General features: G+C 37.0%; 1 protein-coding gene across 2 annotated transcripts in view; it reads left to right on the forward strand.

The window, feature by feature from the left end:
* Window positions 1-16,737, forward strand: part of STARD13 (StAR related lipid transfer domain containing 13) — a 654,709-nt gene that overhangs the window by 207,343 nt on the left and 430,629 nt on the right. For both annotated transcript variants that reach the window (XM_053708449.1, XM_053708450.1), the window contains one exon: window positions 13,846-13,879. In XM_053708449.1, the coding sequence (XP_053564424.1) occupies window positions 13,846-13,879 (34 nt within the window). The remainder of the gene's footprint in view (window positions 1-13,845; window positions 13,880-16,737) is intronic.

A 16,737-nucleotide genomic window follows, 5' to 3' on the forward strand; every position in this document is an offset into this window, starting at 1 on the left:
GCAAGAGTCCATGAGGCCCGCCCTTTTTTTGTGGTGGTTATGATTTTGTATAAAGCACAATTATTCCAATTCCTTATTTTATATGCTTTCGCACTTTTTTATCACCCCACTTCTTGGCTATTCGTTAAACTGAATTGTGGGTGTGGTGAGGGGTGTATTTATAGGCATTTTGAGGTTTGGGAAACTTTGCCCCTCCTGGTAGGAATGTATATCCCATACGTCACTAGCTCATGGACTCTTGCTAATATGAAAGAAATGAATTTATCAGGTAAGTTCTTACATAAATTATGTTTTTTCTGTGGGCAGAAGTTCACAATTGACGTCTATATGTCATCCATATTCTAGGAGTGGACTACTGGGAAGTGGATTTTCTGAGAAGATAGACTCTTCATCTGGGGGAGTGGGCTCTCCATCCGGAGATGTTCCCTAGGTTAACCCTCTAACTGGGGTTGGATCTGATGGCATTGTGGCAGAATGCCAAGCTTCCAAGGTTTGGTTTAAGGTCAAGAGATCCACAGGCCGTCCTGATAATGGGTTTTCAAAAATGAATGATCTGGTGGTTCCTTGGGATTTCAGTCTAGCATACCTGTGTCCACCGTTTACTCTCCTTCCATGAGTCATTGCTTGTATCAAACAGGAGAGAGCATCAGTATTCTATTAGCTTCTGTGTTGCCTCGCAGGATCTGGTATGCAGACCTAGTGAAGATGTCATCTTTTCCACCTTAGAGGTTTCCTCTGAAGAAGGGCCTTCAAACACAGGGTCCATTCCTTATCTAAATATCACTTCTCTGAAGCTGACTGCTTGGAGTTTGAACGCTTAGTCCTGTCTAAGCGCGGTTTTTCTGAGTTGGTCATTGAGATCATGATTCAGGCTCGTAAGCCTGTTACTAGAAAGATTTACCATAAGGTAAGGCGTAAATACCTGTATTGGTGTGAATCCAAGGGCTACTCTTGGAGTAGGGTCAGGATCCCTAGGATTTTGTCTTTTCTCCAGTAAGGTCAGGAGAAAGGGTTGTCAGTCAGTTTTCTGAAGGGTCAGATTTCTGCTTTATCTATATTGCTGCACAAGCGTCAGGCGGATGTGCCAGACGTCCAATCTTTTTATCAGGCCCTAGTCAGAATCAGGCCTGTGTTTAAATCTGTTGCTCCTCTTTGGAGCCTTAACCTTGTTCTTAAAGTTTTGCAGCAGGCTCCATTTGAACCTATGCATTCCATAGATATTTTGTTTCTTTCTCTGATTGAAGAGTTTCAGAGCTCTCGGCTTTGCAGTGCGATTCGTCTTACCTTATCTTTCATGCAGATAAGGTGGTCCTGAGTACTAAGTTGGGTTTTCTTCCTACAGTGGTTTTGGGTAGAAATATTAATCAGGAAATTGTTGTTCCTTCTCTATGTCGTAATCCTTCCTCACATAAAGAACGTTTGTTGCACAACTTGGATGTTGTGCATGCTCTAGAATTCTATCTACAGGCGACTAAAATTTTGTTGCCAGTCCTCTACCCTGTTTGTGTCTCTGGAAAACATAAAGCTTAGAAAGCTACTGCTACTTCTCTTTCTCTCTGGTTGAGAAGTATATTTCATTTTGCTTATGAGGGCTGTTTCCTCTTCTTGGGCTTTCAAAAATGAAGCTTCTGTGGAACAGATTTGCAAGGCTGCAACTTGGTCCTCTCTGCATACTTTTTAAAAATTTTCCAAATTTGATACTTTTGCCTTGGCTGAGGTTTCTTTTGGGAGTAAGGTTCTGCAAGCGGTGGTGCCTTCTGTTTAGATCTGCCTGTCTTGTTCTCCCTAGTCATCTGTGTCCTCTAGCTTGGGTATTGGTTCACAATAGTAAATGATGATGTTGTGGACTCACCATATCTTATGAAAGAAAACAAAATGTATGTTTACCTGATAAATTTATTTATTTCCGGATATGGTGAGTCCACGACCCCGCCCTTTATTTTAAGACAGTTATTTTTTTACTAAACCTAAGGCACCTCTACACCTTTGTGCTTTTTTCTTCCATTTCTCTTCGGTCGAATGACTGGGGTTTGTGGGAAGGGGAGTGATACTTAACAGCTTGGCTATGGTGCTCTTTGCCTCCTCCTGCTGACCAGGAGTGATATTCCCAACAGTAAATGATGACGTTGTGGACTCACCATATCCGGAAATAAATACATTTATCAGGTAAGCATAAATTTTGTTTTGTATGGCATTGCTCTAAAGGGATCCAGCTCTTTTGGTGAAAATAAAAACCTACCAGCCTCTAAAATTACCCCCCACACACAACCGCCACCCCACCCAAAAATAAAACTACTCTAAAAAGGCCCTGAAAAAGTGCATTTGGCTGGGCATTGCCCTTAAAGAGCATTTAGCACTGTTGCTGCCCAGAGGGAAAACAAAATCCCTAATCTTAAAAAAAAATAACAATTAATTCCTGCAGTGGTCCTTCTTCATCCTGGCGGCGGTCCATCTTCTTATCTTCATCCCGGCGGCGGTGGTGGTGGTCTTTATCCATCTTCAACAGAGAGGTCCTCTTCATGCATTCACCAGCCGCACACTGAATTTTGAATGCTAGGTACCCCTTTTATATAGGGTTACCCTTAAATTCCTATTGGCTAATTCGCAAGTTCAAATTCAAATCAGCCAATAGAAAAAGCTTCAAATTCAAATCAGCCAATAGGAATGCAAGGGTACTCCTATATAAAAGGGGTACATTGCATTCAAAAGTCAGTGTGCGGCTGGTGACTGCATGAAGATGTGAAGATGGATGAAGGCCGCCGCCTGGATTCATCTTTGGTGAGCACCATCTTAGGGTTAAGTGTTAGGTTATTTTTTTTTTTTGTTAGGTTTTTTTGTTTAGATGAGAGTTTTTTTTTCCTCTTGGCAGCAAAAGAGCTAAATGCCATTTTAAGGGCAATGCCCAGCCAAATTCCCTTTTCAGGACACTTTTTAGAGTAGGTTTTTTTTTAGTTAGTTTTTTTTTTTTTAGGTGGGGTGGGGGATGGGCTAATGTTAGAGTCTGGTAGGTTTTGTTTTTCACCAAAAGAGCTGGTTCACATGTTTTGCGGTGGGTGTTTTTTGGGGGGATTTTTAGAATATGCCTAACTCTTTTTTTATTTTTGGTAATTTGTTATTTTTTGTTTATTTTAATTTTTTAATGTTAGGGTTTTTTTGTAATGTTAGGGGTTTTGTATTTTTTTGTAATGTTAGTTTTTTGTTTTTTTATTGTATTAGTAGAGGGTTTTATTTTTGTAATGGTAGGGTTTTTTAACAGCAATGGTAGTTTTTTTTTTTTTTTTAAAAGGTAAAGCTAGTTGTTTTTTCATTTCTCAGGTAAGTTTTTTTTTTTTTAAAGGTAGTTAGTTTTTTATTGTAAATGTAGGGTTAGTCTATTTTTGGGTTAACTTAGGGGTTGTTAGCTTAGGGGGGTTTAGATGTTAGTGGATTACTTTTCGTTGGGGGGGCTGGGGGTTTAGGGGTTAATAGTGACGTTGGGACTTTGGGATGTAGGGGGTGGTGGTTTAGGGGTTAATAGTGTAGTTGGGACTTTGCGATGTGGGGGGGTGATGGTTAAGGGGTTATTAGAGTAAGGGTCTGGCGATTCGGGTTTGCGTGCGAGTAGGGAGTTAGATTTTTTTCCACCTTTTCCCTTTGACTTTTATGGGGGAATAGGTTATCGCGCACAATATTGTACTTCTGCTTTTTGCACTCGTCGGGTTAGTGCAGGAGCGATAACTTTTTACTTTAAACTTGTAATACCAGCACAACCCGCTGAGCGCAAAAGGTTTACGTCTATGGCAGTTAGCGTTCTAGCGAAAACGCTAATCCACGCTCCACTTGTAATATAGCCCTTTATATAAAAATCTCAAGGTGTTTAGATATGTGTAAAGAAACAGCTTTGCAATATACACATTATTATATTTACATACACACACACACACTAGTTATAGCTTCGAACTTTTAAATTATCTAAAGGGCAATAATAACAAGTCAATTTGTTGCTTTCGGTAAAGGGCCAAAAGTTTCATGATTCAGATAGGACATGTAATTTTAAACAACTTTCTAATTTACTTTTATCATCAAATTTGCTTTGTTCTCTTTGTATTCTTAGTTAAATGCTAAGCCTAGGTAGGCTCATATGCTAATTTCTACACCCTTGAAGGCCGTCTCTTATCTGAATGCATTTTGAGCATTTTTCACAGCTAGAGGGTGTTAGTTCATGTGTGCCATATAGATAAAATTGTGTTTACCCCAGTGGAGTTACCTAGGAGCCAGCACTGATTGGTTAAAATGCAAGTCTGTCAAAAGAACTGAAATAAGGGGCAGTCTGCAGAGGCTTAGACACAGGGTAATCACAGAGGTAAAACGTTTAAATATAACAGTGTTGGTAATGTGAAACTGGTGAATGGGTAATAAAGGGATTATCTATCTTTTTAAACAATATACATTCCGGAGTAGACTGTCCCTTTAAGGTAGAGCTAATATTAGTGAAAACTGCTGTGTTTAAATTTGAGTGTCTAATAATTGTTATCCTAATATGGGACCCTTTAATTTGAGAATCAGTTCAAACTACCAGCTGCTAAACTCTTCATAGATCTTCACTATTCATGCACCTATGTTTAGTCACACAATTGACAGTTGTGTAGCACCCACACTCAGTTGTTATCAGCAGAAATGTCATTTGCTAAAGCCCAGGCAATTGAAACCTGTCACTTGCAGTTTTTGCTGTTTCTAACTATAGCAGATAGTTTTTCATCTTTTATTTAATAAAAATATCAAAATGTAAATTCAACAAAAATTTTTACGATCAATCAATTCCAAACAAACGGCTAGATTACGAGTTGTGCGTTAGGGTAAAAAAGCAGCGTTAAGAGGTCCTAACGCTGCTTTTTTACGCCCGCTGCTATTACGAGTCTTGAAGGTTTAGGGTGGCCGCACACTTTTTTGGACTTACTGCAAAATGACTTACGTAAACTTCGTAAACTCTTTTTCTATGGGACTTCCATAGCGCCGGTATTACGAGTCTGTCCTGGGAGGCCAAAAAGTGAGTGGTACACCCTACCCTGTCAAGAGTCCTCAGTAGTTATGAGTTTTATGGTACAACGCCGTAACATAAAACTCGTAACTAAAGTGCTAAAAAGTACACTAACACCGATAAACTACCTATTAACCCCTAAACCGAGGCCCTCCCGCATCGCAAACACTATAATAAAATTTTTAACCCCTAATTTGTCGCTCCGGACACCGCCGCCACCTACATTATATTTATGAACTCCTAATCTGCTGCCCCCAACATCGCTGACACCTAAATTATATTTATTAACCACTAATCTGCCGCCCCCAATGTTGCCGCCACCTTCCTACATTTATTAACCCTTAATCTGCCGCCCCCAACGTCGCCGTCACTATATTAAAGTTATTAACCCCTAAATCTAAGTCTAACCCTAACACCCCCTAACTTAAATATAATTTAAATAAATCTAAAGAAAATTACTATCATTAACTACATTATTCCTATTTAAAACTAAATACTTACCTATAAAATAAATACTAAGCTGGCTACAATATAACTAATAGTTACATTGTAGCTAGTTTAGGATTTATTTTTATTTTACAGGCAAGTTTGTATTTATTTTAACAAGGTAGAATAGTTATTAAATAGTTATTAATTATTTAATAACTACCTAGCTAAAATAAATACAAAAGTACCTGTAAAATAAAACCTAACCTAAGCTACACTAATACCTAACACTACACTATAATTAAATACATTAACTAAATTAACAACAATTAAATCAATTAAATTATCTAAAGTACAAAAAAACAAACACTAAATTACAAAAAATAATAAACAAATTACAAGATATTTAAACTAATTACACCTAATCTAATAGCCCTATCAAAATAAAAAAGCCCCTAGAAAATAAAAAAAAACCTAGCCTAAACTAAACTACCAATAGCCCTTAAAAGGGCCTTTTGTGGGGCATTGCCCCAAAGTAATCAGCTCTTTTACCTGTAAAAAAAAATACAAACAACCCCCCCAACAGTAAAAACCCACCACCCACACAACCAACCCACCAAATAAAATACTATCTAAAAAAAACCTAATCTCCCCATTGCCCTGAAAAGGGCATTTGGATGGGCATTGCCCTTAAAAGGGCAGTTAGCTCTTTTGCAAGCCCAAACCCTAACCTAAAAATAAAACACACCCAATACACCCTTAAAAAAACCTAACACTAACCCCCTGAAGATCGATTTACCGGGAGAAGTCTTCATCCAAGCCGGGCTGAAGTCCTCAATGAAGCCGGGAGAAGTGGTCCTCCAGACGGGCAGAAGTCGTCATCCAGACGGCATCTTCTATCTTCATCCATCCGGCGCGGAGCGGGTCCATCTTCAAGACATCCGACGCAGAGCATCCTCTTCATCCGACGACTAAAGATGAATGAAGGTACCTTTAAGTGATGTCATCCAAGATGGCGTCCCTTAGATTCCGATTGGCTGATAGAATTCTATCAGCCAATCAGAATTAAGGTAGAAAACATCCTATTGGCTGATGCAATCAGCCAATAGGATTGAGCTCTCATTCTATTGGCTGATTTTTCTACCTTAATTCCAATTGGCTGATAGAATTCTATCAGCAAATCGGAATCTAAGGGACGCCATCTTCGATGACGTCACATAAAGGTACCTTCATTCGTCTTTAGTCGTCGGATGAAGAGGATGCTCCGCGTCAGATGTCTTGAAGATGGACCCACTCCGCGCTGGATGGATGAAGATAGAAGATGCCATCTGGATGAAGACTTCTGCCCATCTGGAGGACCACTTCGCCCAGCTTGGATGAAGACTTCTCCCGGCTTCGTTGAGGACTTAGGCCCGGCTTGGATGAAGACTTCTCCCGGTAAGTCGATCTTCAGGGAGTTAGTGTTAGTTTTTTTAAGGGTGTATTGGGTGAGTTTTATTTCTAGGTCAGGGTTTGGGCTTGCAAAAGAGCTAACTGCCCTTTTAAGGGCAATGCCCATCCAAATGCCCTTTTCAGGGCAATGGGGAGCTTAGGTTTTTTTAGATAGTATTTTATTTGGGGGGTTGGTTGTGTGGGTGGTGGGTTTTACTGTTGGGGGTGTTGTTGTGTTTTTTTACAGGTAAAAGAGCTGATTACTTTGGGCCAATGCCCTGCAAAAGGCCCTTTAAAGGGCTATTGGTAGTTTAGTTTAGGCTACGGTTTATTTTTTATTTTGGGAGGGCTTTTTTTTATTTTGATAGGGCTATTAGATTAGGTGTAATTAGTTTAGATATCTTGTAATTTGTTTATTATTTTCTGTAATTTAGTGTTTGTTTTTTTGTACTTTAGCTAATTTAATTAAATTGATTTAATTGTTGTTAATTTAGTTAATGTATTTAATTATAGTGTAGTGTTAGGTGTTAGTGTAACTTAGGTTAGGTTTTATTTTACATGTAAGTTTGTATTTATTTTAGCTAGGTAGTTATTAAATAGTTAATAACTATTTAGTAACTATTCTACCTAGTTAAAATAAATACAAACTTACATGTAAAATAAAACCTAACCTAAGCTAGCTACAATGTAACTATTAATTATATTGTAGCTAGCTTAGTGTTTATTTTATAGGTAAGTATTTAGTTTTAAATAGGAATAATGTAGTTAATGATAGTAATTTTCTTTAGATTTATTTAAATTATATTTAAGTTAGGAGGTGTTAGGGTTAGACTTAGGTTTAGGGGTTAATACATTTAGTATAGTGGCGGCGACATTAGGGGCGGCAGATTAGGGGTTAATAAATGTAGGTAGGTGGCATCAATGTTAGGGATGGCAGATTAGGGGTTAATAATATTTAACTAATGTTTGTGAGGCGGGAGTGCGGCGGTTTAGGGGTTAATATGTTTATTAAAGTGGTGGCGATGTTGGGGGCGGCAAATTAGGGGTTAATAAGTGTAGATAGGTGGCGGCGACAAGGAACATGACAACCCCAGGCGTTCGTTTCGGCCTCCTTTGGGCCTCGTCAGTCAGGTGCAGCCATATTCCTCTAAGCACATTGGGCAAGGAGTTCACGTCTGGTTTCTCCCATTACCCTTAGGGAGACTTTCCTGTAGTATATTAGTCTGATCCTGCTGACATGGCCAGTCCAGCCCCGTGCTTAGAGGGTTATGGCTGCACCTCACTGATGAGGCCCAAAGGAGGCTGAAACGATCGCCTGGGGTTGTCATGTTCCTTGTTCAGAGGAGAATTGCCTGGTATTTCGGGGCTGGACTGACCATGTCGGTGGGATCAGACTGATATACTACAGGAAAGTTTTCCTCTGTGAAAAGCACAATTGGGCAGAAAGAAGCTACTCCCAGCTGGCAACCGGACCATAGAACAAGCTATTGATGCTGCGGTTCGTTCCTGCAGACTGCTTCTCTTTCTGTTTTTCATGTACATATATACTGTTCACAGTTTCAACTCAAATGTTTGCATTGTTTAAAAAGATAGATAATCCCTTTATTTCCTATTCCTCAGTTTTGCACAGAAAACATGGGTATAGTAATAAACGTCTTACCTCTGTGATTACCTTGTATCTAAGCCTCTTCTGACAGCCCCCTGATCACATGACTTTTTATTTATTATCTATTGACTTGCATTTAAAGGGACAGTCAAGTCCAAAAAAACCTTCATGATTCAAATAGGGCATGTAATTTCTAACAACTTTCCAATTCACTTTTATCACCAATTTTGCTTTGTTCTCTTGGTATTCTTAGTTGAAAGCTAAACCTAGGAGGTTTATATGATAATTTCTAAGACCTTGAAGACTGCCTTTAATCTAAATGCATTTTGACAGTTTTTCACCACTAGATGGCGTTAGTTCATGTGTTTCATATAGATAGCATTGAACTCATGCACGTGAATTTACCGAGGATTGAGCACTGATTGGCTAAAATGCTCACTAAACAATAACAATTTTTGTGTTGACTGTCCCTTTAAGAGTAGCTGGTGCCTCAGAAAATGTGTAATTTGATAATAGTAAATTTGATAATAGAAGTAAATTAGAAATGGTTGTTTTAATTGCATTCTCTAGCTGAATTCCTAAAAATGTAATTTGGACTTTCATGTTCTTTTAACATGACGGATGTTTTAACATTTTTAAAAAGTTGCAACTGCTTTATAATTATTGGCTTTTGTTAAAGGGACAGTGTGCTGTGATTTTGTTCTCTCCTTTAGTGTGCACCCAATGAACAATTTGACCTGTATTAAATTGTTTACAGATATCTTTTACCTTGATTTTGAAATTTGAAACAGCTGATTTTGCCTATTGTATCCACACCTATACTGAAAACTTTGAGTGTTAATTTTAAAGGGACAGTCTACTCCACAATTTTTATTGTTTAAAAAGATAGATAATCCCTTTATTACCTATTCCCCAGTTTTGCATAACCAACACGGTTATATTAATATACTTTTTACCTTTGTGATTATCTTGTATCTGAGCCTCTGCAAACTGACCTTTATCTCAGTGCTATTTACAGACTAGTATTTAGAAAATTAGTACTTACTCCTGAATAACTCCACGGGATTGAGCACAATGTTATCTATATGGCACACATGAACTGGCAGTGTCTAACTGTGAAACCGCTATAAAAATGCAATGAGAAAAGAGGCGGTCTGTAGTGACTTAGAGACAGGCAGGAATTTAAAGGTTTAAAGATTATAAAGTATATTAATATAATAATGTTGATTGTGCAAATCTGGGGAATGGGTTGTTAAGGCATTATCTTTTTATAAATTAAACATTTTGAAATAAATTTTCCCTTGAAGTAATAGTTATAGAAAGATATGTAAACAAGAATTATAAGTAATCACACTCCTAGTGGGAGGATTTGACAGAGAGGTACTAAAATGTTCATTTTGCATTGTTCTCTCCTAGGGCCTGATGATCAAAAACTTACACACAAACTTTGGCTCTGTATGGTGAGATAAACAGCTCTCAAGCAAAACTTTGCATTTTTAAAATTCTTTAAGGGACCTTGTAGTGCTGACGATACTTCTTAGATAATATCGCCGGACCAGGGAGCTTTTGATCATTGATATCACTGTGAATAAAGAGATAAGGAGGATTTTGTGTAAATATAGATATAACCTAATAAGATCTGCTCTCCCTGCAAGCTCAATCTATTTCATTGGGTTGTAGTTTCAATTAGCAGATATGCCTATTTCATATACAAAAATATACATATGAGCAAATTCCCATACATTTTAAACTCTGCAGCTGATATTTCTAATTATTGTAAAAACATTAAGGGGAAACCAATTTTACAGTACTATCCATTTAAACTGTTAAATCCAGTTTATGTATAGTTTCAGATTTTATAAAAAAAAAAAGGATAACAACTCAAGATATGCATTCGGCTTCGAATAACTACAAATGTGTCCAAGTTTATGCCGATTCAGCGAATCGTCCGATACACAAACAGCCAAATACATTATGGGACAAAATTATTGGACAAATGATTGCATGACTAAATGTATTCACTCATTTATGTTGTTTGGCACAAAAAAATGAGCAATATTGTTTTGCTTATCAGCTCCTTTGTTTGTAATGATGTGGTCTGACCATTCATGTGTCCATTCTCCCCTGTAGAATCCTGCCATAGTATTACTAATGATTGGTGTTAGGGAAAACTAGTCAGGCACTAAATGTTTGTTTTTGGTCATACATGCTTGTCTGATCAAGCTTTTTACCTACCATAGGAAGGTGGGAGACTAGGGGAAGCTCTGACATTTTCAATTACTACTTTGGGTCTTGGAACATGCACTTATGTGACTTATGTGCCTCTGAGCTATTTATTAACTCAAATTCAATAAGCGAGTTGTATGTTTTGTTAGCATTGAAAGATAGGTTCTTTTAATTGTTCAAATTATATAATGTAAGATTTTGGTTACAATTAGTTGTATATGTTTGATGTTCCCATTGGAAATAATGGTAATAAATCCAAATTCAATATTTGGCTAAAATAAATGGCCATATTTGGCCAAAGAGAACATTGGGGAAAATCTGAAACTAATCTTTTGATTGAAAATAGTTTATCTCCTGTGCACATAAATCTCTAATAGCAACACCAAAATGTCAGCTAGGGATTAATAGTGACAGCATTGAGATGCAATGTAAAAGCTCTCCTTAAAAATAACAGCTATCAAAATGAAACCTGCCATATAGCCATCACTGTTTTGTGGGTGTCTGGATTTTTATTTGAGGTTAAAGGGACATTGTACACTAGATTTTTCTTTCATAAATGTTTTGTAGATGATATATTTAGATAGCCCTTCTGGGAGTGTTTTTGTAACACTGTATAGTTTTTTATAACATTGTACTGATTTTTAGACTCCTATCCAAGCCCCAAATGTCAGATGTATACTGATGCCTACAGATTCCTGCTGCTCCTGTTGTGTTATCTGTCTTTTCATATGCAGGGAGGGGAGTGTCTTTCTACTTTCTTAGCCCCTTTCACTGGGTGTCCAAGCCTAACCTCATCAACACACAGTGCTAAACTGGGAGCTTCTAAGTAGGTTTTATACTGGATTTTTAGATCAGTATCTGAGCATATTCTTCTTTATCTATTGCATGCAGTTATATTAAAATTAGCATATACTGACGCTTTAATTGCTATTAATTGTCACTTTGTAGCAACCGTGTTTCTATGAGTATTTTCTTGATTGTAATCTATCCTTTAGTCTTTACAGGTTTTTATTCTGACAAAATGTTTTCAAATTCAGTGAATATGTTCTGTGCAAGGGCAAAACTTACAAAATGTATTTAATTTCTTAAAGGGTCATTAAGCTAAAACATTTATCATATGCATATGAAAGATCACTATATAAATATGTTAAAGGTGAGGTTAAAGCTACTTAAATTAAAGGGACACTGAACCCAATTTTTTTGTTTCGTGATTCAGAAAGAGCATGCAATTTTAAGCAACTTTCTAATTTACTCCTATTATCAAATTATCTTCATTCTCTTGGTATCTTTATTTGAAATGCAAGAATCTAAGTTTAGATGCCAGCCCATTTTTGGTGAACAACCTGGGTTGTTCTTGCTGATTGGTGGATACATTCACCCACCAATAAACAAGTGCTGTCCAGAGAATTCTGAACCAAAAAAATAGCTTAGATGACTTCTTTTTCAAATAAAGATACCAAGAGAATGAATAAAAATTGATAATAGAAGTAAATTAGAAAGTTGCTTAAAATCGCATGCTCTATCTGAATCATGAAATAAAAAATTTGGGTTCAGTGTCCCTTTAATAACTTGAAGTGCAGTATTGCGAACATTTCATCCCCAAGGGGAAGACAGCTCATTTGCTCATAAGAAAACTTCCCATAGTTCTATTGGGTAAAGTGACATTTCTTCAAAGCACAAAAACAATCAATACATATTTTTTACAACAGGAATTATAAAACACCATATTTTAGAGGAAGCTAAATAAAAACTACTTTAATGTCCCATTCTGAAATAGCACAATGTGTACAAATTCCACCAAATGACTCTTTTAAAAGGAAAAGCAAATTGTAAACCAAGAAACTTGTATAATATGATTATATCATTGTACTATATTACAGCTTCTATGTACTTTACTGTGACGAGCACGGCTTCTGCATCTCATTATTGGTCTTTCCTCTCACACATGTTTTTATTTCTCAGATCAGTCTAATGTGAAAGCTAACTACACTTTACAATGTCATTTCCCTTCTGAGTATACTAGAATAACTATTTAAGCAGATTAAAATGTGCTTTTAAGAAGTAGTGTCTGAAAAATGGCCTGCAGAGATGGAAATACTAAACTCTGCTATATACATCAAATAATAATTGTTTTATATTGTCCCTCACCTGCATTATCCTCCATCTTTCATTTATAGCCTGTGGCATCCTTTGTTAGCATACCTAATGAAATTAGCCTTTCATGATACACATATAGCATAGCATTTAAACATATAACTTCTGTTATTAGTTTTACCTCTTTATATTGCTATTGGTTATTAAAACTTAGCTCATTTCCTTGTGAGCATACTGAGGTAGACTTATGAGGGTACTCATGTCTTATGCACTATCTGGCAGCAGCAGTGTTCATAGCAGTTATACAAGCAACCTATAGAGGGAGCTTTAGCTGCAGCAGGTAGTGTCTTTACTACTAATTGCACACACTGCTTAGATGTTGCCTATCCAAAGATTGAGTCTCTCACTGTTTTTGTTCAAACATTCTCCTTTTTTAAACAGTTCTAGTTATAAAGATTAGTGAACTATAGAGTTTTACCAAAGAGTGGCTGATTCTACTGCACTCTAATGCTCCCTCTGCAGGTTGCTTGTATAAAATTGATACACACAGTGCTGCCAAGACACATGCCCACTTCCGATCCTACTTAGGTATGCTGTGATGAATATGAACTGTTTCAACAAAGCTTTTAATAAAATATGGCATACAGTTAATAACAGTAATAATTTAGATAATAATATTTTTTATTGTAGATGATATCTGAATAATATAATGTTTATTTATTTTTCTTCTATATCCCTTTATGATACAGGATCACCCCTTGATGGAGGCTGGTGGGTTTTATTTCAATTTAACCATTCCCGCTTTGTAATTTAAATATCCTTATATCCTATTCCTTGTCCACTTTCTATTCTTTTTTTAGCTCATGTAAACACCTATTTTCCTTCTCTTTTTACACCTTCTTTAAAATCCCTCAGCCAACTTTGCTTCTGTTTCTGGTCACATGGTATCAGGGGCAGTATTTGGTCATCATGTGGTTACATTGTTATAAAATTAATGCCATGCATAGAAAATATTCAATTACATTACAAATTCTTTTTCTTCTAGGTATATTCTCAACAAATTATCAAAGCGACACCTGGTAAGTTGATTTTAAAATACATATAAATTAAAAGTATTTCTCTTATTGGATATGACGCTATATTTGTTTACGTTAGTAATTCACTCATATTGTTGCATTGTTCTGGCGGAATATTATCATTTCGTTCTGTTGCTATATAATAGGTATTATAACGGTAGCTAAGATTAGTAAAGATTGCATATAGCATAGAAAAACAAAATGATGTGACCAGTTACCTAAAATAATAAAGATGTGGATGTTGATTTTTAAGTGTATTGGTTTCAATATCTTAATTGTTTTTCATTTTAATTATGATTTCTACATGTTGTCTAACAAACATGCCTCCTTTTTGTTCCTTCTGGGCTCTGGTAATTTCACTTTACATTAGTGTACGGTAGGCTATAGAGGCTTTAATGTGGCTGATGTGTAGTCTGCTTGGTTGCAATAGGCAAATATTTTAACAGACAAATTTTAAGATGTAGAACAAATTTACTGTAAGACATACTGTATGTGTGGCTCCACACTGCGTATCCTGTGAGTGGATATAGATTGGCCCCAAAACAACCCCAAAAAATTATATACAGGTATACTTCACTAATACAGCGCGTATATGGAGCTGAAGTTCAACCTCCAAGGATTTTTAAACAGTACTGTACTCATCGCAAGATTGCGAGAAAAGTGACTGGCACCATTTTGTTATGCACAGTTTGGTCTGTTTACAGCATTGCAGTGCACTCCATGGTGTAGATTTGCCATAGGTCGAGTGAACATGATTCTCTCTAGCGAACCATGTCCGCTCGACCTTGCTAAATGCCGACAGCATACACTGTTGGCATTTAACAGTGCACATGCATTTCTGGTGAAATGCTTGTACAATGCCGCCCCCTACTCACTGGCGGCCAACCGTGTCAATCATCCCAAATCGTATTGGATGATTTCAGTCCGCCACCTAAAAGGTAGCGGAGAAGTATATATATATATATATATATATATATATATATATATATATATATATATATACTTTGAATCCCTTTCCACTCAAATACCTTAAAATATGATAAATATTTATTTAATTCAATTTTAATATTTTATAATGTTTTTTATAGGGTTGCACCGATACCGATACTAGTATCGGTTCCGATACCAAGTATTTGCATGAGTACTTGTACTCGTGTAAATGCACCGATACTTAAATCGATACCTCCAATTCCTACCCATATGCCATCTTGTGGCGTTTTTAAAACTGTATGTTCCCATTTCATTTTAAGCTGGAGTGGAGACTTAACTAAAAATTGTTCACTTCTGTTCTGCCAATACAAATTGTTGTTATTTGTATTATTTTACGTCAGAGCAGTGCTTTAAAAGCTGCTACTTTACAGCTGGAAGCCTCTCATCTTGCACAAATATGCTCAAAATTGACTACTCTGAGGAACACCCTTAGCCAGGGCTGGACTGGGAATAAAAAGCAGCCCTGGAAAAATATGAAGACCAGTCCTATTTTCTGTTGAGTCAGTAGAATACAAATGCCCCATTTTTCTCAAAGGGGACAACTGGGATACTCATTCCCCAATATTATTTTCAGAATTAAATTATACGACTTTGTATTATGTACAAGTGTCAGATTTATCAGTTATATAGGCACCCTACAACCCAATTGCATCCAGTAATCGCCCCTTTAAATTGTAGCTTTCCAGTCCCAGCTGCTGCAGCTGTTATTTATTGTTGTTATTATTAATATATGTTATTGTAATATTTTTATTTATAAACATGTTCTATGAACTTTGTGACAACAAGCACATAAAACTGTTTTATTATTTCAAAATGTCTTTTGAGATATAGTTCATAATTATAAAGAAGCGATCTTAAATCATTAGTCTGTATTGTGCTTGGTAAACTGTCATGACATTAAAAAAGTATCAGTAATTGGTATCGGTGAGTATTTGAAAAAAAGTATCGGTACTTGTACTCGGTCTTAAAAAAATGGTATCGGTGCAACCCTAGGCCTAGATTTGGAGTTTGGCGGTAGATGGGCTGTTAACGCTACGCGGGCTTTTTTCTGGCCGCACCATAAAATTAACTCTGGTATCGAGAGTTCAAAAAAATGCTGCGTTAGGCTCCAAAAAATGAGCGTAGAGCATTTTTACCGCAAATGCAACTCTCGATACCAGAGTTGCTTACGGACGCGGCCAGCCTCAAAAACGTGCTCGTGCACGATTCTCCCATAGGAAACAATGGGGCTGTTTGAGCTGAAAAAAAAACTAACACCTGCAAAAAAGCAGCGTTCAGCTCCTAACGCAGCCCCATTGTTTCCTATGGGGAAACACTTCCTACGTCTGCACCTAACACTCTAACATGTACCCCGAGTCTAAACACCCCTACCCTTACACTTATTAACCCCTAATCTGCCGCCCCCGCTATCGCTGACCACTGCATATTATTATTAACCCCTAATCTGCCGCTCCGTAAACCGCCGCAACCTACATTATCCCTATGTACCCCTAATCTGCTGCCCCTAACACCGCCAACCCCTATATTATATTTATTAACCCCTAACCTGCCCCCCACAACGTCGCCGCCAGCTACTTACAATAATTAACCCCTAATCTGCCGAGCGGACCTGAGCGCTACTATAATAAAGTTATTAACCCCTAATCCGCCTCACTAACCCTATCATAAATAGTATTAACCCCTAATCTGCCCTCCCTAACATCGCCGACACCTAACTTCAATTATTAACCCCTAATCTGACGACCGGAGCTCACCGCTATTCTAATAAATGTATTAACCCCTAAAGCTAAGTCTAACCCTAACACTAACACCCCCCTAAGTTAAATATAATTTAAATCTAACGAAATTAATTAACTCTTATTAAATAAATT

This window comes from Bombina bombina, chromosome 3 (assembly GCF_027579735.1).
Source record: "Bombina bombina isolate aBomBom1 chromosome 3, aBomBom1.pri, whole genome shotgun sequence".
In the NCBI taxonomy this organism is placed as follows: Eukaryota; Metazoa; Chordata; class Amphibia; order Anura; family Bombinatoridae; genus Bombina; species Bombina bombina.